Source organism: Ailuropoda melanoleuca, chromosome X (assembly GCF_002007445.2).
Source record: "Ailuropoda melanoleuca isolate Jingjing chromosome X, ASM200744v2, whole genome shotgun sequence".
Classification (NCBI taxonomy): domain Eukaryota; kingdom Metazoa; phylum Chordata; class Mammalia; order Carnivora; family Ursidae; genus Ailuropoda; species Ailuropoda melanoleuca.
In genome coordinates, this window is record NC_048238.1 from 67,115,422 (window position 1) to 67,142,330 (window position 26,909).

At 35.1% G+C, this 26,909-nt stretch overlaps 1 protein-coding gene across 3 annotated transcripts in view; it reads left to right on the forward strand.

Moving 5' to 3' along the window:
- The window catches only part of DIAPH2 (diaphanous related formin 2), a 1,026,009-nt gene that overhangs the window by 78,262 nt on the left and 920,838 nt on the right, over nucleotides 1-26,909 (forward strand). For 2 of the 3 annotated variants that reach the window (XM_034649855.1, XM_034649853.1), the window contains 2 exons: nucleotides 2,675-2,779; nucleotides 7,927-7,947. In XM_034649855.1, the coding sequence (XP_034505746.1) occupies nucleotides 2,675-2,779; nucleotides 7,927-7,947 (126 nt within the window). The remainder of the gene's footprint in view (nucleotides 1-2,674; nucleotides 2,780-7,926; nucleotides 7,948-26,909) is intronic. The other variant, XM_034649854.1, reaches the window with a different exon arrangement.

Here is a 26,909-nt window from a genome sequence, read left to right on the forward strand (position 1 = left end):
TGTGGGTACAAGCTTTCTTTCAATTTGCACTCCCCTTGCCAGCCTAGCATAGTCCTTGGTGCATGGTACATGTCCAGTAAATAAATGATTCGATATTTAGAAAGTAGAGAAGAAAAATTAATGACACAGTCCTGCCATTTTAACTCGCTGTTATATTTTGTTGCACATTTAGTCTTCCAAGGTAAGACTTGGGAAAAATTAAGCTTCCCAAATATGGGATGGGCTGCCTGTCTGCCTATGAGGTAGTAGGTTTTCTGTTAGTTGAAATCAACTCCCAGCATAGATGAGCATCTGTGGACTACATTAAAAGTGTTATCCAGCCTGTTTCTCTGATTCTGCTTTGACTCAACAATGCTAGATCTAGCCAATGAGAGAGAGAGGAGAAAAGGTGTCTTCTGTCTTCAAGTCAGAAGGCTGATACTCAAATGAGAAATAAGGAAATAAAATAGGAAAGATGGGGTAGAGACAGTGACAGAGGTGGTAAGGAGGATCCTTTGTATATATAAACAATTTATAGATATTGACTATGAACAAAGCATAGGAGTCACTGCAATGCATGCAAATACAGATCGAGAGATTCTTGCTGTCTTTGAAGTTAGTATTCTATAGATAGATGCAGCTTGATTTCTTTTCATGGATCCTTTTCTCCCCCCTCACATTCTTACATATGAGTCTTTAATGTTGATTTTGTTTTTTCTCATTACTTTCCTTGATTAAAAAAAGAGTAATGGCCAGAATTATTAACAGACTAAAAGGATAAAAATAGTGGTTTTTAAAATATTGAAATACAACTCATATAAAATTCACTGTCAAAATATACACTTATGTGTATTTTTTAGTGTATTCTAAGAGTTATGAAACTATCTCAACAATCAGCTTCAGAACATTTTTATCACTCCAGAGAAACACCATACTTACCAGCAGTCACACCGCAGTCCTCCCATTCCCCCTCTCCTGCCGTTGGCAACCACTAATCTATTTTCTGTCTCTATAGATTTCCAATTCTGGGCATTTAGTATAAATGGAGTCATACAATATGTGGTCTTCTGTGACTGGTTTCTTTCACTTAGCATAATGTGATTTCAAGTTTCATTCATGCTATAGTATTTATTAGGACTTCATTCTTCTTTATGACCGAATATTCCATTGTCTGGACATATCACATTTGTTTATCCATTCATCACTGATGGACATTTGGATTGTTTCCAGTCTTTGATGCTACTGCTGTGAACGTTCATGTACAAATTATTGTGTGGTCATATGTCTTCATTATTTTTGAGTATAAGCTGGGTCATGTGGCAACTTTATGTGTTCACTTTTTGAGGAACTGCTAGACTGTTTTCCAAAGTGGCTGGATCATTTCACATTATCACCAGCAATGTTTGAGGGTTCCATTTTCTCCATATCTTCACCAATATTTGTAATTATCATTTTTTTGTATCCTAGCCATCCTAGTGGGAGTGAGGTGGTATCTCATTGTGGTTTTGATATGCATTTCTCTAATGAATAATGATGTAGAACATCATGTGCTTACCAGCCATTTATATATAATCTTTAGAGAAATATCTATTCAAATCCTTTGCCCATTTCTATTAGGGTTGTCTTTTTATTGTTGATTTGTGGGAGTTCTTTATATATTCTGGATACAAGTCCCTTATCAGACATGATTTGGAAACATTTTCACCCATTCTGTAAATTGTCTTTTCATTTGATGTTGCCTTTTTTTTAACGATTTATTTGAAAAAGAGAGAGTGTGAGTGGGGGTAGGACAGAGGGAGAGAGAATCTCAAGCAGACTCCCTGCTGTGCATAGAGCCTGCTGCAGGGCTTGATCTCATGACCCTGAGATCATGACCTGAGCTGAAATCAAGAGTTGGATGCTCAATGACTGAGCCACCCAGGTGCTCCTGATGTTGCTTTTTGAATCATAGTTATTTACAACTTGATTTTGTGACCTCTCATGAGTGTCTTAATATGTTGTAAGGACTAATATGAGTTTACAAATGAAGAAAAATAATTTGTCTAATGAAAATATTATATGTGTGTGTATCACATAATAAAGGAAGATTCCCAGCCAAATTAAAGCTTATTGAACCTCAAAACAATGTATTCTTGTAACTGAATATTTTTTCTTCCTCCAATGAGTAATTTTTGTCATCCCAACACTGCTGATTATATTTCTGATTTGTTTTTTTTGCTTTCCAAATCCAGCAACTTCTCAAGAATTTTTCTTCAGTGACATATTATAGATATATATTTCCTGTGAGTTTAAAAATCATATTTGTTCTTCTTGATAATGGTGATCCTAAGGGAGAATATGCCAAATAGTAAAGTGTTTGTTTATTTTTGCTATCAGGGTAAATTAATATCCGTGCTAAGGTTATCTGATGTATGCTACAAAACTGCCAATTTATTCTGTGGAATAGTTTAAAAATATTTTTTCTTTCTGCTTGTTAGTTGACCAGGTAGAGATACGAACCATGAATATATGGTAAAATTTATACTGTGTTATGGTATCTCGGGTGAAACTAATAGTGAAGGATCCACCAAAGTGATCATTGTTGTTAGTCACAGCATGACTTACTATTTTAAAAGAGAATATTAATATTTATTAATCACTTTTGAAACTCAAGCAGAAATTTTTAAATGCTCACAATAGATGTTCTTTCTAACAGGAGGACATGAACCTTAATGAAGAACGTAAAGCTCCTTTACGAAACAAGGATTTTACCACCAAGCGTGAGATGGTTGTCCAGTATATTTCTGCCACTGCCAAATCTGTAAGTAGTGACACTTTCCCAGCACTACCATAATGAGTTCAGCATTATCTGCTCAAAAATGAACAAACCTGTGATCTTCAAGTTCTTGCCTCAGTGTACTCAGATAGCCTATTCAGAAAAAATTTCTATGTGTATTTTTACACACTTAGTATGTACTTAAAAACTGCTTATAATTAGACTTCCATTATTTTAAACGATACAGACTAAGGATAGAAGGCTCTGAGTTAACCCATTGAGTTTGGAGCAGTGGTTTTGTGCACGTCCTAAAAATTGACAGCAATTTGTAGGTATTCCACTAAATACACTCTTTGTTATATGAAAATTTTGAATTTTGAGGGAAAAGACACAAACATAGGCTAGTCACAAGTTTCGTTTCCATTAAAGCTTTATATCTGGTTTCTCCTTGCATGAAATTTTTAGCAGTATTTTTAATATGCTGTTTTAGTTATTTTTCATTGTTTTATGTGATGCTAACTATATAAACTACCTCATAATTATTATTGTACAGCTTAATTTAATATAAGAAAGGGTACTTAATAGGATGGAGCTTTAATGAAATCTGTGTGAGTTTCAAAAGACTTGAAAGTAGAATTCTGTGGAGAGACTTGTTTTCAGCAGCAAAAACTTTAGCGTTTTAATGGGATATATGGCTTTGTTTATTTCCTAAGGTGCTTCCAAAAATAGACTTCAGGTTTTATTTCTTTTTGGAAGAAGAAAATGTATTTGTGAAATGGTGAAATGTATCTTTTACATTTCTAAAAGGAAAAAGCTTTATACAACTAGACTTCATAAAATCACTATGTATGTGTATATATACTGTGTGTGTAGACACACATATACCATATATATATATATATCACACAGATTGATTTTATTTGTGTGGCATGTATATTGTGTGTGTATATGTAAATAATAATACACACATGAATTTACATGTAAAAAATCTTTATTTTAAATTTAAAAAGTTGGTCAGTAAAGAAAATAGTTCCTTTTTGGAAAATATGTTCTAAAATTATTTGGCTGTCCTATTACTGGTACTTCAGTACAGTAATTGCAGTGGCAATTCCTGGTGCATTTTGCCCTGAATTCTACTATCGTATTGATTCCATATTGTAGTTTAAGCAAGCTAAATCTGAATGCTGAACTATTTAAACATAACGCATTCCAGCTCTGCCAGAGCAGAGCAACAGCATGTTTTTTAATTTGCTTCTGGTATCCAAGGGCAGAAATATGTTTCAAGTGATAAGTGAAATTGGCCATGAGCATCGTTTTCAATAGAATTTGGTGATGCATAGGGTTTTACTTTGAAATTGTGATGAATCTCTTCTCATTTTTGCACTCAAGTTATTGTTCACAGTAAAATGCTTTAGGAAATGCAGGATGTACATTTAGTGTTATTTTTCAAATACCTAAAGGCAAATGCACTAGTAAATCTATATAATTAAATCTGAATGCGAAGTACAGATAATATATGAATAATCTTGTGGTGTTTTTAATGATAAGATTTGGTTAGTGTTCCTGGCTCATTTGTTGTTTTTGTTTATGTAAGTGGGACTGAATATAATGAAGATTATACAAAGGTCTTACTCTTTAACCTTTTGATTTTTACTCTGTGTAGAACTTGTTTTTATTTATTCTCATATTGTTTCCTCTTCAGCTGACCAAAGACATGTACATTTAGGTTATGTACTCATTTTTCACATTAAAATGCTAAAATTTGTGTAAATGTTGGATGAGCTCTCTTGAATTGCTTTATTTGAAAGGTAGAAATTGAATGTTTCTCAAAAGACATGAAAATTCTGTTTCAGGCATTACCTTCAAAATCAGTATTGTAATATTTAGTATATGACCCTTATTCGTTTCATTCGGCTTACATATGAGCACCTGACATTCATGTAGCTCTTTCATTAAAGTTTCAAGATTATACATTTTATTTGCTAATATTTTTGCATGGACCAAATGTTATGAAGCCTGTTCTTGGGGAGACATTAATTAGTACTGTGTTTTCTGTTGTTAAAACCAAGAAAATTCCTTATGTACTTTCCTTTTGAAGGTGATAGGGATGCCATTCTGTGACAAACAATCCTCTTGTCTTTGACCCCTTCATGATCATGACAATAATATTTGCGTAAACTGTAGCTTAATATATGGCTGTTTACCTATGTGTAACCAAGGTTTCCATCTGCTATGTTTCAGTAGGCTTTAGACATGCTTTGCATATCTTCTACCTTTTTTGCTTACTTTTTCATTATATTGATACACTGATTAAAAACGTTTCTTCATTGGGGCACCTGGGTGGCTCAGTCCGTTAAGCATCTGACTCTTGGTTTTGGCTCAGGTCATGATCTCAGGATTGTGAGATTGAGCCTGGCATCCAGCTCCACACTCAGTGTGGAGTCTTCTTGAGATTCTTTCTCCCTCTCCTCCTCCCCCCACTTGCTCGAATGTGTGCTCTCTGTCTTTAATATTAATAAATCTTAAAAAAATGTTTCTTCATTTAAAATTGATAAGATTGTAATCACATCTTTATGAAAATACTTTATAAGTAGTCAAAACTTTAATCTGGAAGTAAAAACTAAGTTAAGGGCTAGTGTTCCTGATGGAGAATGTTTTATAGTCACATATAAAACGTAAGAATTATACTTAAATTTAAACATAAATTGTACATTTCCCCCTTTAACACCTGCATTAGTCATTTTGCATAGAATTGAAAAACAAACAAAATATGAACTCAGTAGGAAAGACAATAAAGCAAGATGAAACTGATAGGTATTTGTGCAAAAGCTGTTTCTAAAGTAAACAGATCTTTTGTTATGTAATTAACTTTGCTAAAATAAGCATGGAAGAAAAATATATAGGAAATTAAAAGATAATGATGAAAACTATTGCTTAGTTTTTTTCTTGCTAAAGTTCCATAATAGAGGATACTAAATTGTGTGAATGTTAAGGAAAAAAGTATCTTGAATAAGTCTATCAGTGATGAATGAATTTTAAATAATGGAGTGGAGAAGAACCTCTTCTCTGCACAAACTGGACTCATTTGCTCCTTATAGTAGGTGTGGTTGTGAACCTGATCTATAACAGTTAGTGCATGTGTGTAATTTGGACACAAATAATCTGGAAGAATTTGTATTTTCAAAACACGAGTGTATATTTTCAGAAATAGAAAACCAAGCTTTGTTAATATTGCAAACATTGTCATACCCATTCATAATCTTGAAAGAGGCACATTATATCAGTGATTTAGGGGATCTTGTATGTTCTATCTTAACAGTCTATATAGATATTTCATGATGAAAAATTTAGTCACTGAAATCCTAACATTAGTTTGCCAAAAGCCAATGTCTTTATTAGAATATTAAGAAACTAGTTTATTTCTAACTTAAATCACAATCTTTGAAGTTGAGATTTTAAAATATGTAAAGCTCATTTTTAAGACACATGACACATTGATAGGTATCATTGATTTAAAAAAATCTCAATAGGAAATAATTTAAAATGGTGATACGAAATACATCTATAAAATTTTTAGATTGACCCATGTAACAAGCAGTTGAAAGTCACAGTACATCTCTTTGTGTGTGTATACATGTATTACAGTTTTGCTTTTGCCATTAGCAGATATTTTCTTTCCCAGGTGAAACAGTTGAAGTCAAACATGACCAGACCTGTTTCTTTTAGCTTCCCTTGGTCAGTCTAATCTGTTCACTGTGCTTTAGCTAAATGGAATCATTTTGCAATCATAATGAATTACTAATGGGCTATATTCTCGTTGTTTCACTGAGTATAGACCTGCCTTAATTAAAACAGGCTTGCATTCTTGTTTTAGTCTCCTTTCTGTGCTAAATAAACAAGGGACAAATAAGACCTCTATCTTTTAGGTTGGGAAATAATTTAGGTCAATAGCATATCTTTCAATTCAGAAGAATGTTAATGGCACCAAAGAGGCTTTTATTCAACTAAATAATCACTGCCTATAAATAGTCTGTTGAATGAATATTTAAGAAAGCTGCTTCTCTATTTGGAGATTCATGGATTCCTGTGAAATAATTTGCTTGGCAACTGTCAGTATCCCTTGTGTCTTGTGGTATCCTGTTCATTTTAGGATTCTACCTGGGATTTCAGTATTTTCTTTTTCTTTTTAAAGTACTAACTGGAAAAAAAAAATGCTAGCTGGAAAATAGAATACATACTGATAATAACTACTGTCAGATTAATGGTTTTAGATTGTGCATTAGTTCTTTTTTGGACATTCCTTGATATTTAAGTGTAGGAATCTGATAACAACGATTTGATTTATAATTGAGTTTTGGCATAAAATTATGTTAGGACTGTGATTTCACTTTTTGCTTTCTTAAACACAATTCAGCTTCTCAGAAATTCTGTCCTCTCTTATCTATTAGGAAAGCTCAAAGTGTCAGGTTTTGAACTGTTTCCTCCCTATGAATATCTGCATGTTTACATATAACTGCTTCTTTGTCTTCATGTTGTATTATCTGAGCTTATAGTACAAATGCTAGGATGACCCAGAAAACTAGAATCACAAGTAATCTATCTTCTTTTTAATTTTCAAGTATAATATAAAACAATATTAAAAACCTTTAAATAATATTAAATATTCCAGTTTTTAACCTGCAATTCATAATGCATGACTTTAAATGCAACATTTATATTCTAAGATGCCTTATTTCATCCTTAATATTATACCTGTTTTAATGAGGAAAGAAAAACATTGGAAAAAAATTCAGTTTTCTATTGCTAATTTTTTTGAGTGGCTGTGGGCTGGTAAGATATCTGATGCCTGGTTATACTTATTTTTACCTTACTTGAGATTTAGATCGTACTGTAGAAGCCCAGTATAGTGTATTTTAAAAAAATCCTCAAACAGTAATACTCTTTTATTTGGGAATCCTTATTCTGTAGACTTCACATGTTTTTGAAATATGGTAGAAATTAATACCAGTATATTTGTTTTAGCCTCTAGATCTGAAGTATTAAAAGTATACATAAGGATAGCTATTTACTAATTTACTAAACACTTCTGCGAAAAGCTTCTGATTACTAATACTGTTGCTGTTTGTTTTGTTTTTGTTTTTTGTTTTTGTTTTTTTACACCATAACCACTCTCCGTTGACCACTGCATGCAGATAGTTGGAAGTAAAGTTATGGTGAGTACAAAAGATGTGTTTTACCCTTAGATATGAATTTGTGCTTTTGGGAATTCAGCGATTTTTGCTGGTAGTATTCTATATGTTTGGTTTTTCTTTTGGAGTATATTTTACCAAAGTAGCAAGATTATTAAGATCAGGTGATGAGAATTTAGCTATGGTAAGTATTTTTTCTGTGGCTTTTGCAAATGTTTTAGAACTGGAATATGCTTGTATATTTTGTTTTAGAAAGTTTTACTTATTTTTTTTTAGAGTTGTACCTACATTTATGATTTTATGATTCAGTTTTTATGATTCTGATGAAATTAGGTGTTTTACCTCGGTTTCTTAGGATGGCAGGGAGAGACTTCTAACAGGTTGGCTTATGCTAACAGGAATTCTTATTAATGTATCTCACTTTGATTTTAGTATCACTGAGCACATAGTATAATGCAAACAACCTTTGATGTGCAGTCAAGAGGCCTAGGTCTTTGTTTTTTTTAGATGCTACTAACTGGCTGTGTGACTTTGGGCAAGTCATGTAATTTCTTTGAGGTTCAGTTATTAATGGATAAATTGAAGTGATTGGTATACATTATTTTTTAAGGTTCTTTCTATTGCTGTCTTTTAGAGATTTTTTTAAAAGATTATTTATTTTAGAGAGAGAGAGTGCACATTAGTGGAAGGAGGGGCAGAGGGAGAGGAAGAGAGAGAAACCTAAGCAGACTCTATGCTGAGTGCAGAGTCCAATGCTGGGCCCTGTCACGACCTGAGATCACGGCCCAGTCCAATGCTGGGCCCAGATCACGACCTGAGGCCTGTATTGTAATTGAGAGGTACTTGTAAATACCTGTGTTCATGACTAAGCAGTCCATATTCAGAGAACACGGCAAAAAACATTATCTTTAACATTATTAAGTACCATAGTATTCAGAATAGTGAATGTATTTAATATTTGTTTTGCTTTTAAAAGTTGAGTTAGTCTTTTTTTTTCCCCTCTTTTAATTTATGTGACATCCACAGGCAACAAGCCATCAATCTTTTGGGGTAATTTCAAACATCAGCAAATATTTCTTTAGTGCTTATTATGTGCCAAGAACTGTGTTAGGTTAATCGATGACTGGAAAATAAGGATAAGATCTTACAGTTTTACTAATATATGTGGAAAGAATCAATCCTTAAATTGCATGCTGATTGTGTTTTAGGAACTAGTAAGCAGGAGAAAGAAGTAGGGGTAGAGTAATTAGAGAAAACTCCATGCAAATTTCTGGATTTAGGCTGGACTTTTAAGAATCCGTAGTTTGGATGGCTGGGATTTGATAAGGGAGATGAGACAACAAAGAAGCTCTCAGATCGTGAGAATAATATTTGATGCAAAGGCCTAGGGAAAGAACCAAACTGTGTGGGTAGGGAGCAGAGAAGAGGCAAGCAAGAGATGAAGTTGACTTTGTTGGAACAAAGAATGTATATTGGAAAGCTTTAAAAATCAAGTTGAAAGAGGATCTTGGAAGTCCAGGTAGAAGATTAGAAGTTAGTTTGAACAGGGAAGTGACATGAGGAAAGCAGGGTTTAAGAAAAATAAATTTGATAGTAGTAGGTAGGCTGGATTAGGCCAATGTTTCTCAAATTAGAAATTGTATAAACATGCCAGATTTGTCTCTCATGGGGTCTAGGATAGGGCCAATAATTCTGCATATTTATCAAGCACCACAGGAGATCCTCTTAAGGTAGGCTGAAGAGCATATTTTGAGAAATACTGGATTAGGATGGAGAGAGATTTGTTTCCAGGAGACTTTTGTGTGAATCAGTGAGGACCTGTATTAAACTGGGGCTAGATGTAGGAGGGTGGGATTAAATAGAGTTTTGGGCGATAAAGGAATCTTGAGCTCATTTTAATGTGGGCTGAAGCTAGCCTGGTCTCTGCATGTCTTATGCCAGAGCTGGTGAAATATTACTGATTTCTCCATATGCAGTGGAGTTGATTATTTCTCTTAGGTAACTCTCAACTCTCTCCCTTAATTACTCATACTGTTGATTCCTTAGTTTAGACTCATCATTAAACACATCTGCAATTGCCATAGCCCCTTAAGTAATCTCCTGATATTCACTCTTCTCACCCTGGCCATGCATGTTCTACAGTGTTACACAGATCATGCTGATTCCCCCACTTAAAACTTTCAAATGGCTTCCTATTGCTCTTTGCAATCTTATCCCTGCTCCTTTTTCTAATTTCAGCTCCATCTCCATCCTTACATGTGCCTGTCCTCTATTTACACAGGAACACTTGGCAATTCCTTAATATCCTACTCTTTAATACCTTTAAATCAAGCATAGTCTATTTCTTTGAGGTAGAATGACCTTTTCTTTTAGGGTCCCTAGAAAGCTCCTAAATACCCATCAGGATTAAGCTTCATGTCAATCTTAGGAGAATTTGTCTTAGATAACTCCTTCTTTCCATAGTACCTTGAATCTGTTTTATTATAATAAATCATTTACATGTCTTTCTTCCCCAGTGAATATAGCTCATTTACTCAAAATACTAGGTCTAATGGAAAAGAAAGGTAAGCATTGGCCTTATAGGTACAATGTAGTAAATGGTTGAAAAATGGCAGGCCAACAGGCTATATATCGTTCATGGAAAAATTTCATCTTGTCTGAGAGTGTTTTTGAAAGACAGTGTAATTAGAGGGATATTATGATTTATCTTCAGTATAAACTGTTTTACACCCACATCTTATCTATGACCCGCTTCTCACATTGGAATTTGCATCACATATCCTGCAATCTTAAAGGGAGGAAACTATGGGAATCAGCTTCTAGAGGAAATGATGAGGGATTAGTTCTAGAGTTTAGGTGGGAGGGGTGCCTTAAGGGGGAAGATTTTTCTTTGTTTTTTTTTTTTTTTTTTTTGAGGCTAGAGTGAGGAGTGAGAAAACAATCATTAAAATCACTCTGGTGGAAAGTCAGGTACAAAAGGGCTTATTTTTCATGGTCTCATTAGTCTTCAAAAGATGGGAAGTGTGTGTTCATTGATAAAATTGGCAGATAAGAATTTCATAGAAGTGTTCCAGAGAATACATTGTAGAGATAACCACTTTAAGCATTATGGTTGCCTAGAGATTATATATGTTGGTCAAAAAATAAGTCTTATAAAAACTGGGTTGAAATTAGAAAGATGGATATGTAATGAACTAGGTCTGTGTGGCTCTGTCTTTTCTTTTGCCTCTCTCATGGTGATTAGAAGCAAAATGGGGGTATTTGAAGCCCTCTCAATCTTTAACTACTGTCAGCCTTACTTTTCATTATTCTTTATATATTTGCTTTAAAAATCAGACTGGAAAACTGCCTGTTGTTACCTGAACATAACCACCCTTCCCCAGCCGCATGCAGTCTTTCTTCTGACTTTGCTTATCCTATTATCTCTTTTTTGCCTAGAATGTTTTTCTTCTTTTTGTCAACGTTCTGCCCATCCTCCACAGGCCTCCCTGAGTCCTGTCCTGATTGCCACCCCTAAGTCATCCCTCTCAATTTCTGCCTAGTAATTTATATGAACTTCTGTAGCATTTTATTTTTAACTGTCTTAAGGAATCACTTTCTGCTTTATCTTATACTTTCTATTACATGTTCCTTAAGGGCTTCTGTTATAATACTCCTAAATTATTTTAGTTTATAGTAATGTACATCCTTGAATAATACTATCATCCTGTGGGTCTGTCTTTTTATGTCCACAGTATAGAGCTTATGAAAGGATGTAAATTTCAGCAGACGTCATGGGTTTAGAGACAAATAGACCTGGGTTCAGATTCCCACTCTGCTATATACTAGCTCTGTGTCCTTAGATGATTACTTAACCTCTCTGAACCGCAGTCTCCCCATCCAAACAAGAGGATAACAATACTAAATTCAGGATGATTTTGAAGTTTATGTTTATATTTAATACATTTAGTGTACAAAGAGGCTTGCAAGTAGTAGGTCTAAATTACATTCTTTGCTAAATGTATTCAATTCTATAAAATGCTTGGAATGAAGAACATAAAAACATGAAGATTACATGGTAAAATGAGATAAGACTATGAGCAGCCTCTTTTTGGTAAGTATTCAAGATGTGTGCTATTTGTTAGGATTTATTCTGGATCAAGAATGTTGAGAAAGATTCAGTTAGATGGAAAAAGGAGAATGCTTTGCTGTTTATTGGAAGCTATGTGCTGTGTAGTATAGATTATTGTTGGGCTTTTAGAAAAAAATAAAAAAATTCATATGTGGTCTCAATGTAATAATGACAAGGTTATTTAAAAAATTTTATAAAATAGTTGAAGGTGTGTTATAGATACGATCTATGAAGGGAAATGATAAAATATTTTCCTGTAGGTATCTTAAAATAGCAAGAGAGAATTGGAACAGGTTAGAGATAGAAAGAACTGAATGAATTTTTTATGTCTTCTGGTTCTAAACAAGTGTTGTACAACTTTTTGAACCAAAATAAATGGTTTTTATTATTTATTTAAACACATTGTGTAAAACAGATTTAGAAAACAGCTAAAATGATTGGTTTGATTTAATTGCAAGCCAGGAATAATTTATCCACAGGTGGAAAAACCACCATTCTTCTGTGGGAAAAAATATTATATATGATAATTGGAAAATATAATTATAATGACCAGACTTTATAATGTTAAATATAAGGGAATTTAGCAACATAAATAGTTGAGTGCTTAGGGCAATAGTAGGTGTTTTGGAGTAGTGTTTGTTTAGGGATCAGAAAGACCTGAATTTGAACCCTTGATTGACCACTCATTCATTCATTCTCTGTGATCTTGTTAACCTCTTTAACCACAGTTTCTTTTTTTTTTTTTTTTTTAACGAAAAGTTACTGGACTTCTGTTACGTGCCTGGCACTATTCTAGGTGCTTGAATGATGAACCATACAGATAAATTCCTCAAGTTGCTTATATTTTAGCTGGGGAGACAGACAATGACACGTATCAAATTTACTGGCAAGTGGTGGTAGGTGCTGTGAAAGAAAAAAAAGTAAAAGGAGAAAGCTGAGAGTGATCAGGGATGTGCTATTTTATTTTAGATAGGTGAGCTCTCTGTGCAGTGACTTTTGAACAGAGACATGAATGAAATTGGGAAGAGTGATATAAGTATTTAGAGAAGAAGTTTATCGGCAGAGAGAACATCAAGTGCCATGGCTTTGAGGCAGGACTGTGCCTTGAGTATTTGTAGAATAGCAAAGAGGCTAGTGTGGTTGGTGTGGGGTTGAACAAGGGGAGGTATGGGCATATTTAATAACCAACCACAAGAGCTAGTTAAGGTGACTAAAAACATGGGTTAAGTATGGTACTGGGTTGTACATTTGGAAAGGTAGGTTAAGTTCATTTTGGCAGGGATATGCTGAGGAGTTGCACTTTAATAGAGAGGAATCCTGGAAGGTTTTGAGAAGTGGAATGGCAAAATCTGAGCTGTATTTGGGGAAGATTAATTGAGCAGTAGAAATAGAGATTAGAAACGAAGGTAGGGGGATGAAGCTGGGGGTTGTTGTAGTAATTTAAATAATAGGACCCTTCACTGGAGAGTGGTTAGTAAGACCTAAATGGAGAGTATAGATGAGTGATTGTGGAAGTAAAATATATTAGTCTCAGCAAATGATTGAAAAGGGCAGAGGAGATGTGTGCAACAATAATGACTGAAATTTCAAGCATGGGTGACTGAAATGATGGTGATTGGAGATCATAGAGATATCAGGAGCAAGGCTAAATTTGGAGTAAAAAATGATGAGTTCAGTTAGATATGTTAAGGAGAAATTAGTAAAATCACAAAAACTAGAATAAAGTTATCACCACACAAGAACATTTCTTTAGCACTTATTAAGAGTAGAATTTTACAATTTGGTACACTGTTTTAATAAACTCCTTTTTTTACTATTTTGAATATACTCCCTGCACATTGCTACTAGACATATATTTATCATTCTAACAACATTTACCTGTTTATAAACTGAAGCCTTAATACCTGTATTAGGCAGTTAAGGCTATGTATACTTCTAGGTGACTCAGTGTACCCAGATAGAAAGGAGCTAATCATTTTGGTGGCTTGTAGTATTGCTTACTAGATAAGTTATTTTACATAATTAAGACATTTGTATCCTTTGCAATGTTTCTGAATAATCTGAGTGAAAAGGACAACCCCATCATAGGTGAAGGTTAGGAACAAATGTATCTTTGTTTGTCCTAATTAGAACATGGAGACTATAGCCCCTGGCGGAATGAATATTGTAGGACCTTTTTCACAAAATAGAGCCAAATAAATTTGTTTCCTCATGCTGGTGAAGAAGGTCATACAGAATTAAATTTCCTGTTAAAGCATAAACTTATGGTCAGGCTCAAAGTAATATATTCATAATGCTGTTGATGTATTTTTTACTATAACCCCCCTAGTAATCTTAATATCCATAAAATACCACTAACCCTGACAGTATGTACTTATGGGCTGTTAAGCTGCTATTGAATTATTACATTGAAATTTTGTTTATTAATTGAATAATATCTTAATGATTACTTCATGTAGTGTTATAGTTGTATCAGGCTGATTGTTTGAATATATCCTATGAAAAAAGATCAAATCTTTGTGAGTTTTTAAAAATAATTGTGTAGTCCAGAAGGGGGAGACAAAACATTAATTACTGGAGTTTGAAGTAGCTGCTTCATGATAAAACATGGCTTTCTTACACTCCAGTTTGATTGTTTTTTCTTATGGGCTTAGAAATCTTAGGGAAGTTGCTACTATAAAACATTTAGTGTTATGGGGTGATAATTTTGTCTCAATTCAATCAGAATAAAAATAATCAATGCAATTATTTTTAACTAGTGTATATAAAGTGGGAAAACTCATTTGGTAATCAGATGAAAATAAGACCTGAGACTATTTAATGATGGTATATTATAAGGGATCTTTTCAAAATAGCATGATCACTATTAAAGTTTCAATTTCAGTCTTTTCTAATTTCACATTCATTATTATGTTCAGTGAGTAGCTATATTGCCATTTCCTTATGTTTTAATACTGCAAGCCAGCTTGTGTGTTATACTTGTTTTGGATAGGAGTTTCCATATATATTTTGAAAAGTTTATTATTAAAATCTCCATTCATTTTTAGAACATTTTTTTATCAATCCCTTCCCTTCCACTGCGTTGTCACAAATTACATTATTTCATATTGTTTAAGGAATGCTAAGACAACATAGATTATAAAATATTAGTAAGTCATTATACCTTGGGCATTTAGAAACATCTAAGTATGAATATTGACTTTATGTTTAGACATATTTTGTAAGTTGATTACATTAATATTTATGAGTATGGGGTGGTTATGTTTTATAATATATCCTGATACTGGAAACAAGAAGATAAACTTTTCATTTAGGATTCTGCACTGCAAATTTATTTTCTGTGTATTTTAATTGCAATCATGGTAGAAATTTCTGTTGATGATATTTCTTTGTGTGTATAGTCAGATAGAATAATACATTTGAAATCTGATACTTGATATGACATTTAAAGCACCTGTAGTCATTGAGGGGACAGTACAAGATGGCAGCATAAGAAGATCCTGAACTCACCTCTTCCCACACACCACATCTAAAGCTACAAATAGAACAGTTTCCTCTGCAAAAGACCTGAAAACTAGCTGAAAATCTCCTTCAAAACACAGCAGACTGAAACACACCATGAGTCATTCTGTGAAAAAGTCCTGTTTACTTGTGGTGGAGCTTTAGTCTGAGGGTCAGACTTCAGATTTGCCACACACCTACAGGCTGTGGAGCTGCTTTCAGGGAACGTAGTCTAGGGAAAGCCATCTTTGCACTCTCCTTTAGCCTCACTATAGCTCACTGGCCCCTCTCAAAAAAGAGATTATGCATGCCTCTGAAGCCCCGGATTTTTTGCAACTGTCATCCTGGGGACACCTCCAGATTGCCTGGTTTGGAGGTCAGTAGGGTTTATGATTGTGATCCCAGAGGACTGTATATATTTATACACTTTAAAAGCTGCTACCTGTTGGTCTGGATTCCAGGTAGCCTGATTCTCTGACTGAGATCACTTCTGGAACATTGACAGGTATTGGTACATCCTCAACACTGGGACCTATTAAGAATAAATCAGGCTACTGAGACAATCACAAAGGTTCAAGAAACAACCAAGAGCTATGGCAAGGTTTAAAGATTGGGTTAATCTCTTACAAGGGAACACTCCCCCAAGACGGGAAGAGGTAATTGTTTTTGCCTAATACATAGAAACAAAGATTTAAGCAAAATGAAGAAACAGAGGAATATGTTGCAAATAAGAGAAAAAGATAAAACCTCAGAAAAAAAATGTTAATGAAAGGTAGATGAATAATTTACCTGATGAAGAGTTCAAAGAAAAGAGTTCAAAGAAAAGAGTTCACCTGAACAGCCAGTTTAGGAAAAAATTGTTCCTAGACAGGAGCCAACCATTTCTACCTACTGCATCACATCAAAATTCTTGTCATGATGCTAATCTAGGTATGTAGACTGAGGTATGAGATTCACATTTTTCTAACTGTAAAGCAATTTCATAGGCAAATATTATTGATGATGATGTTTGAGTAAGAAAAGTGACATTTTAGCCAATATTTTTTCCATTCTTAAACTAACTTTGAAACTTCTTGGAAAGAAATTATTTTAAAGGGTTATTGTTATGCATACACATCTTGAAACTATTTGATTAGCTATTGTATGTTCTCCACTTTGTTGCAATTAATTGAGGGAATATTGTTATTAAAGGGAATTGCAACAAAAACTTACTAAAACAACAAAATAAAGGGTGTAAAGATGCTCATTGAACGTGGGAGAAGATTAAATGAACGCTGTGAGAACTTTAACCAACAGACAGAAAATATAAGAAACTACCAAACAGAAGTCACAGGACTGAAGAATATGATAGCTAAACTGAAAAATACACTAGAGGGGTTCAACAACAGAGTTAGATGAAGCAGAAGAAAGGCTCAGTGATCTAGAAGACAGAACAGTGGAACTCATTCAAACAGAATAGCAAAAAGAAAATAATTTTAAAAAGCAAAGATAGCTTAAGGGACCCATAGAACAACATCAAGTGGAATATCATTTGCATTATAGGGATCCCAGGAGAAGAGAGAGAAAGGGGCAGAAAACTTTTTTGAAAAAATAATGGCTGTAGACATCCCCAACCAGGGAAAGAAAACAGACATTCAGATCCAGGAAGCTCAGAGTTCCAAATGAGAAACTAAATAGATCCACACGAAGGCACATTATAATTAAAATGTCAAAGTTAAAGGGAGAATCTTAAAAGTGCCAAGAGAAAAACGAGCTGTTTCATATAAGAGAAATCCCATGAGAGTAGCAGCAGATTTTTCAGCAGAAATTCTGCAGGCCAGAAGAAAGTGGAATGACATATTCAAAGTGCTGAAAGGAAAGAATTTCCAACCAAGAATACTCTATCTGACAAGGTGTCACCATTTAGATTTTCTAGATAAGCAAAAGCTAAAGTGTTCATAACCACCAAACCAGCTTTATAAGAAATGTTAAAGGGACGTCTGTAAGTTGAAAGGAAAGGACATAAATTAGTAATAAGAAAACATATGAAAGTACAAATCTCATTGGCAAAGGTAAATATACAGTAAAGGTAGTAAATTAATCACTTATAAAATTAGTATGGAGGTTGAAAGCAAAAGTAGTAAAAATAACTAGTTGAACTATAATCAAGGGATACACAAAATAAAAAAGATGTAAAGTGTGACAGGAAAAACATAAAATGGGGAGGGGGGATTAAAAATGTTGAGTTTTAGAATGCTTTAAAACTTATGTTGCTGTCAAGTTAAAATAGACTGTTATATATATGGGCTCTTATAAGTGAGACTCACTGTAATCACAAAGTAAAAATCTATGTACACAGAAGTACATAAAAAAGGAATCTAAACATAACACTGAAGAAAGTAATCAAACCATAAGGGAAGAGAACCACAAACAATGAACAAAATAGCAATAAGTGCATACCTATCAATAATTACTTTCAATATAAATGGTCTAAATTCTCCAATCGAAAGACGTAGAATGGCTGAATGGATAAAAATATAAGATGTGTCTATATCTTGCCTACAAGAGACTCCCTTCAGATGTAAAGACTTACACAGATGAAAGTGAAGGGATGTGAAAAGATGTTTCATGCAAGTGAAAACTAAAAACTGGAGTAGCTATACTTTTTTTAGGCAAAATAAACTTTAAAACAGAGACTGTAATAAAATACAAAGAAGGGCACTACATGATGATTAAGGAATCAGTGCAACAAAAGGATATGACATTTGTAAATATTTATGTACCCTATAGGAGCACCTAAATATATAAAGGAGATATTAACAGACCTAAAGGGAGAAATTGGCAATACAATAATAGTAGGTATATTAATACCCTATTTATGTGAATGGGTAAATCATCTAGACAGAAAATCAATAAGGAAATATTGGCTTTAATTGATAGACAGATGAACTTAATAGGTATAAATGGAATGTTCCATCCAAAAACAATATACATTTTTTAAATGCACATGGAAAATTTTCCAGGATATATTGTACGTTAGGCCACAAAACAAGTCTCAATAAATTTAATAAGATTGAAGTCATATCAACTGTCTTTATTGACTGCCACAGTGGTACAAAATTAGAGATCAATTGCAAGAAGAAGACTGGAAAAATCACAAAAATGTGGAGATTAAACAGCATACTACTGAACAACCAGTGGGTAAACAGAAGAAATCAAAGGAGAAAAAACATACCTTGGTGACTGTTGAAAATAGAAATATAACTTACTATGGGATGCAGCAAAAAGTGGTTCTAAGAGGGAAGTTCCTAGTGATGCTGGCCGACCTCAGAAAACAAGAAAATCTCAAGCTAACTTTCCACCTAAAAGAACTAAAAAAAGAAGAACAAATGACACCTAATGTTAGTAGAAAGAAGGAGATAGCAAAAATCAGAGTGGAAATAAATGAAATAATGACTAAAATGAAAATACATCAATTAGATCAATGAAACTAACAGCTGGTTCTTTGAAAAGATAAACAAAATTGGCCAACATTTAGAATGATTCACCAATCGGAAAAGAAAGGACTCCGATACATAAAGTCAGAAATGAAAGTTGTTACAACTGATACTGCAGGATACAAAGGATCGTAAGAGATCACCATGAAAAATTATATGTCAACAAGCTAGATAACCTAGAAGAAATGGATACCTTTCTTGCAGTGTTATAGTCCTCCAAAAACTGACTTGTAAAGAAATAGAAAATCTGAATAGATCAATTACTAGTAAGGAGATTGAATCACTAATCAAAAACCCACCAACAAAGAAAAATCTAGGACAAGATGGCTTCATACGTGAATTCCTCCAAACACTTAAAATTTAATACCTATCCTTTTCAATGTCTTTCAAAGAATTGAAGAGAAGGGAAAGCTTTCAAGGTCATTTTAATGAGGCCAGCAATATCCAGGTATCAGAACCATTCAAAAGAATACCCCAAAGAAAGAAAATTACAGTCCAATATCGCCAATAAACATAGATGCAAAAATCCTCAATGAAATACTAGCAAACCAAATTTAACAATAAATTGAAAAGATAATACACCATGATAAAGAGGTATTTATTCCAGGGATGCAAGGATGATTCATCATCCTCAAATCAGTTTGTGTGATATACCACATTAACAAAGTGAAGGATAAAAATCATATGATCAGGGGCGCCTGGGTAGTGCAGTCGTTAAGCATCTGCCTTTGGCTCAGGGCGTGATCCCGGTGTTCCGGGATCGAGTCCTACATCGGGCTCCTCCGCTGGGAGCCTGCTTCTTCCTCTCCCACTCCCCCTGCTGTGTTCCCTCTCTCGCTGGCTGTCTCTCTGTCACATAAATAAATAAAATCTTTTAAAAAAAATCATGATCAGGGAAGAAAAAAGATGGCAGAGGAGTAGGGGACCTTTTTTCATCTGGTCCCCTGAATCGAACTGGATAGCTACCAGATCATACTGAACACCCACGAAATCAGCCCGAGACGTAGGTAGATACATCAGGATCTCTACAAATGAATATCTCTGGCGCTGAGTATTGAGGTACGAAGCGGGGAACCGTGAATCCGCGCACAGATATCGGAAGATAAACGGAAGGAGGAGGGAGCTGCTGCGCTCAGGCATCGGGAAGCAGTAGACACCTGCACTGGGGAGTGGGAGGGATTCGCGGACCAGTAGCCAGCGAGAAAGCAGACTGAGTCCAGGAGCTCGGGAGTGCGCACGCGACCAGATTGAAAACTGGAGGTCCAGAGCACACGAGAAGCACACTGAAACAGGGAGCTTGGGTGCGGGCATGGGAGCCGGGGGCGGCTGGTGGTGTTAGAAGGACAAAGGACAGAGAGGTGCTGGCCCTTGAAGTGAGGACTGAAAGAGTGGCTGTGGGGCACACAACCCGGACGCTGTGGGATGTCTAACAGCACCAACAGAAACAGAGTTAAAGTGGCCAGGAGAGCTCAGTGGAGAACAGACTGCAATTTCTCTGTTCTGAGACAGAGGCTAGGATACAGGCACTGTGGCTCTGACTCTCAGAAGAGTCACAGAAAACCGCCAGGAAAAGACACCAGAGAACAAAAGCCCAGAAATACGGTTCGCATTGTGCCCATCCACACCCCCTCTCACAGGGGATGGGGCAACTCTACCCAAACAGGGTTGCCTGAGTATCATCGCAGCAGGCCCCTCCCCCAGAAGGCAGGCTGAAAAATCAAGAAGCCCGCATCCCTAAGGTCCCTATAAAACAAGTGCACATTGCTTAGGTCCTGGTCAGTAATTTGGGCTTTTTACATATCCGTAATCTCTCCTCATCAGAATGACAAGGAGGAGGAATCCCCCCCAAAAAGAAAAGAAACAGAGACTGTGGCCTCTGCCACAGAACTAATGGATATGGATATAACCAAATTGTCAGAAATGGAGTTCAGAGTAACAATGGTCAAGATGATGTATAGGCTTGAAAAAAATATTAATGAAAATATTAACGAGAATATAGAATCTCTGAGGGCAGAAATGAGAGCGAATCTGGCAGAAATTAAAAATGTTATGAATCAAATGCAGTCTAAACTGGATGCTCTGATGGCCAGGGTAAATGGCGCAGAAGAATGAATTAGTGAATTGGAAGATGGGATGATAGAAAAGAAGGAAAAAATGGGAACTTGGCTCAAAAAATCCAATCTCAAGAATGTAGATTAGGGGAGATTACTGACTTAATGAAATGTTCCAATGTCGGAATCATCAGCATCCCCGAGGTGGTGGAGGAAGAGAGAGGTCTAGAAGAGATATTTGAACAAATTATAGCTGAGAACTTCCCTAATCTGGCAAAGGAAACAAGCATTCATGTCCAAGAGGCAGAGAGGACCCCTCCCAAGATCAATGAGAACAGACCAACTCCATGTCACATAATAGTACAACTTGCAAATATTAGATCCAAGGATACAATCTTGAACGTGGCCAGGGGGAAGAGAATCCTCACCTACAGATGGAGGAACATCAGAATAATGTCAGACCTGTCTACAGAGACCTGGCAAGCCAGGAAAAGCTGGCAAGGCATATTCAGAAGCACTAAGTGAGAAGAACATACAGCCAAGGATCCTTTATCCAGCAAGGCTGTCATTCAGAATGGATGGAGAGACAAGGACCTTCCAAGATTGGCAGAAACTGAAAGAATATGTGACCACCAAGCCAGCCCTACAAAAAATATTAAGGGGGTTCTATAAAAGTAAGAAGACCCCAAGAGTATTAAGGAACAGAAGTTTATAATCTATAGGAACAAAGATTTCACAGGTAACATGACATTATTAATATCATATGTCTCAATAATCACGCTCAATGTGAATGGCCTAAATGCTCCCATAAAACGCCACAGGGTTGCAGATTCTATAAAAAGACATGACCTGTCCATTTGCTGTCTACAAGAGACTCATTTTGAACCTAAAGATACATCCAGACTGAAAGTGAGGGATGGAGAACCATTTTTCATGTCAACGAAACTCTAAAGAAAGCTGGGGTAGCAATTCTCATATCAGACAGGTTAGATTTTAAACTAAAGACTGCAGTTAGAGATACAGAAAAACACTATATAATTCTTAAAGGATGTATCCAACAAGTGGATATGGCAATTATAAATATCTATGCCCCCAACAGGGGAGCAGCAAGATACACAAGCCAACTCATAACCAGAATAAAGAGACATATAGATAAAAATACGTTAATAGTAGGAGACCTCAACACTCCACTCTCAGCAATAGACAGATCACCTAAGCAGAAAATCAACAAAGAAGGAAGAGCTTTGAATGACATATGGACCAGATGGACCTCATAGATGTATATACAACACTACACCCCAGAACAAAGGAATAGTCATTCTTTTCGAATGCACATGGAACTTTCTCCAGAATACCATATACTGGGTCACAAAACAGGTCTCAACCGATACCAAAAGACTGAGATTATGCCCTGCGTATTCTCAGACCACAATACTTTGAAACTGGCACTCAATCACAAGGAAAAATTTGGAAGAAACTCAAACACTTGGAAACTAAGGACCATCCTGCTCAAGAATGATTGGGAAACCAGGAAATTAAAAATCAGTTTAAACAATTTTTGGAGACCAATGAAAATGAAAACACATTGGTCCAAAACCTATGGGACACTGCAAAGGCAGTCCTAAGGGGAAAATACATAGCCATCCAAGCCTCACTCAATAGAATAGAAAAATCTAAAATGCAGTTTTTATATTCTCACCTCAAGAAGTTGGAGCTGGAACAGGAGAACAGGCCTAACCCATTCATGAGAAGGCAGTTGATCAAGAGTAGAGCAGAGATCAATGAATTAGAAACCAGGAGCACAGTAGAGCAGGTCTCAAGAACTAGAAGCTGGTTCTTGGAAAGAATAAATAAGATCAATAAGGCACTTGCCAGACTTATTCAAAAGAATAGTGAAAGGACCCAAATTAATAAGATTATGAGTAAAAGGGGAGAGATCACGGCTAACATCAATAGAAACAGTCATTAGAAACTATTTTCAACAGTATATGCAATAAATTAAACCACCTGGAAGAAATGGATGCCTTCCTGGAAACCTATAAACTACCAAGACTGAAACAGGAAGAAATTGATTATCTAAACAATAATCATGAAGAAATTGAAGTAGTGATCAAAACCTCCCAAAATACAAGAGTCCAGGGCCTGATAGATTCCCTGTGGAATTCTGCCAATCATTCGAAGATGAAATAATACCTATTCTCCTGAAGCTGTTTCAAAAATAGAAACAGAAGAAGAATTACCAAACTCATTCTATAAGGCTAATATTACCTTGATCCCCAAACCAGGCAAAGATCCCATCAAAAAGGAGAATTACAGACCGATATCCCTAATGAATATGGATGCCGAAATTCTCAACAAGATGTTAGCTATTAGGATCTAACAGTACATAAAAGGATTATCCATCATGACCAAGTGGGATTCATCCCTGGGATGCAAGGGTGGTTCAACATTTGCAAATCGATCATTGCGATAGAACACAACAACAGGAAGAGTCAAGAATCATATGATCCTTTCAATTGATGCAGAAAAAGAGTTTGACAAAATACAGCATCCTTTCCTGATTAAAACCCTTCAGAGAGTAGGGATAGAGGGTACATTCCTCAATCTCATAAAAACCATCTATGAAAAGCCTACAGCAAATATTCTCAATCGGGAAAAGCTGTAAGCCTTTCTCTTAAGATCAGGAATATGACAAGGATGCCCACTCTCGCCGTTACTATTCAACATAGTACTAGAAGTCCTTGCAACAGCAATCAGACAACAAAAAGGGATAAAAGGTATTCAAATCAGCAAAGAAGTCAAACTGTCTCTCTTCACAGATGACATTATACTCTATATGGAAAACCCGAAAGACTCCACCCCTAAATTACTAGAACTTATAGAACAATTCAGTAATGTAGCTGAAAATTCAGTGCTCAGAAATCAGTTGCATTTCTATACACGGACAGTGAGACTGAAGAAAGAGAAATTAGGGAACCCATTCCATTTACAATAACACCAAAAATCATACGACATTTCGGAATTAACCACAGAGGTAAGGGATTTATAATCTAGAAACTATAGATGACTGTTCTAGGAACTCTTAGAGAACAGAATGGTAGTTGCCAGTGGGAATAGGTTTGTGGGGGTGGGCAAAATGGTTAAAGGGTTCAACAGGTATAAATTCCTAGTTATAAAGTAAATAATCCCTGGGGACATCATATACAATATGGTGACTGTAGTCACTAATATTGTTGTGCATATTCAAATGTTGCTGGGAGAGTATATCCTAAAAATTCTGATTGCCAGGAAAAAAGGTTGTAACATTGTATAATGAGAGGTGGTAACTAGACTTGTGGTTATCATTTCCCAGTGTATACAAATACCAAATTACTATGTTGTATACCTGAAACTGATAAAAAGTTATATGTCAATTATATCTCAAAACAAAGAAAGCAGCCATTATTTCATAGTGCAATGATTTTTTTTTACTTTTTAATTATGGCAAAATTTTTGATTTGTCATAAACAATGACATAATTACACATTAAGTGTTCTTTTGTACTTTACATCGGAAACCGGGGATGTACTGTATGGTGACTAACATAATATAATAAAAAAAAAAGTCTTCTTTTGTGTTTGTTTTTGTTATTAAGCAATATATTCTCTACATTATATATTCTTTAAAAGGTATGTATAAAATTTGCTGTTACTATTAAATATTTATAGTGGCATGACACAGTGGTATTTTTTTATGAGGCAGTACTTTCTTAATCTATGTAACCTTGTCAGGGAACAAAAGTGGAAACAATAAGATAATGATCAATATTAAAGACTTAACTTATTGTGTATCAGATTTTGGCCTTTTCTCATATATTTGTTTCCATTTACCATTTTAGTTAATCAAGTTTCTTTTATTTGCTTATCTGTGAAGACTGGTTGAACCAAAATTAGCTCTTTTGAATGGGATAAGGGCAGAATGTGATCATCTTAAAAAATGCCACCTTTGATATAAAGTACCTTAGAGTTTTTAAGCCCTTTCACACATTTTCTCATTTGAGCTATGTATTATATATATTTTTGTAGATTTGTGCATCAGTTTTTCGGGAAGAAAATCCTCAGATTCTAGCGATCCGGCCTTGTCCCATGGAGTCTTTCGACTAATATATAGTAGCCAATGTATTTCCTATTAGTCATCAACAGATATTCATAATGTGAATTAGTATCCAGTTTATATGCTTTATGAAATGCATTGTGGGCCTGCATCTCTAAATAGTGGTTATGAGATTAGTAATATGTAAGGTAATTTTTTTACTGTGATCATTATAATTCAGATACCCAGATTACTACATTAATTGCATGTACTATTATATTTGTAACCACAATTACCTATCAAAACAATATAGAAAAGTAAAATGAATTTTAAGACCATTAATCAAAGACACCAAAAGCTTTCTGTATTCAGTTATGCTGATTTGTTTGTAAATTACTATCATGGTTCCTTTCTTCAATGAACTTGTGATCTAAGGAGAAAATAATTGCTTGTGCAGTGTAAGTATTGTGCATTGAATACAGTAACTATTTTGTACACGTCAGGTAAATCATTTATTTTCATTGATGATGATTCTTTTTTTGGGAGAGTGGTTTTGCATTCAGAGAGCTATTTTGCAATGTGATTGGTAATTCCATACTAGAGACATAATGTGTGTGTGTGTGTGTGCGTGCGTGCGTGCCTGTCTGTATCTGTCTGCCTCTTAAAGTTAAATGAGCTCACATTGGTTCCCTCTGTGTTTGAAAGCTGAGATGTTATAAGAGAACTGACACTTTTCTGTAGAATTATTTCAGGTTTTCTTATTATGTGGAGTATTTTTATTTTCCACCCAGTAACAGAGAAGGTATATATTATGGGCTGAATTGTGTCCCCCCATATTTGTATGTTCAGGTTCTAACCTCTGGTACCTCGTAATGTGACACTATTTGGAGATAGGCTCTTTAGGCTATTAATGTTAAAATGATGCCTTTGAGGTATGCCCTAATGCAGTGTAACTGGTATCCTTATAAGAGGAAATGGGGACAAAGAAACGCCAGGGCCATGTACAGAGGAAAGACCATGTGTCATAATGAGCACTTGGTATTATATAAGAATGATGAATCACAGACCTGTACCCCCTGAAACAAATAATACATTATATGTTAATTTAAAATTAAAAAAAAAAAAAGAAAGACCATGTAAAGACACTGAGAGAAGGTGGCAATTTGCAAGTCTAGGGGAGAGGTCTCAGAGGAAACCAGCTCTGCTGGTACCTTGATCTTGGACTTGTAGTCTCCAGAACTGTTGGGAAATAAATTTTGGTTGTTGAAACCACCTACTCTGTGATGTTTTGTTTTGTTTTGTTTGGCAGCCCTATCCAACAAATGCAATATATAATATTCATTCTGTTCTGTTTACCACTTAATAATAGCTAACCTTAGAGACACCAGCTGCCAGGAACTGTGCTAAGCAAGTTCTAAGTAAAAACTGATTCTCATAATAACTATTACCCGTGTTTTATAGATGAGGAAACTGAGGCTTAGAAAAGCAAGTCCACTGGGGTTGCACAGTAAGTAAGTGGGGGACAGGACTTGAACCCAGTCAGACTGACTTCAGAGCTTGGTTACTTAACCAAACCTAAGTAAGAATTTGGTGAATTCCAGGTAGTTGTGGATAATGAGCATCACCATGGGTGCTTACCTTCTCTAACATCATTACTACTTAGTTCCCCACCTATTGTTAATAGAGCTAGAGAATGCTTACAGACATAACACAAACGTACTGAGAGCCCTGCCTATAGGAAAGCTACTCTATCAGAGAGAATTAAATACCTCTATC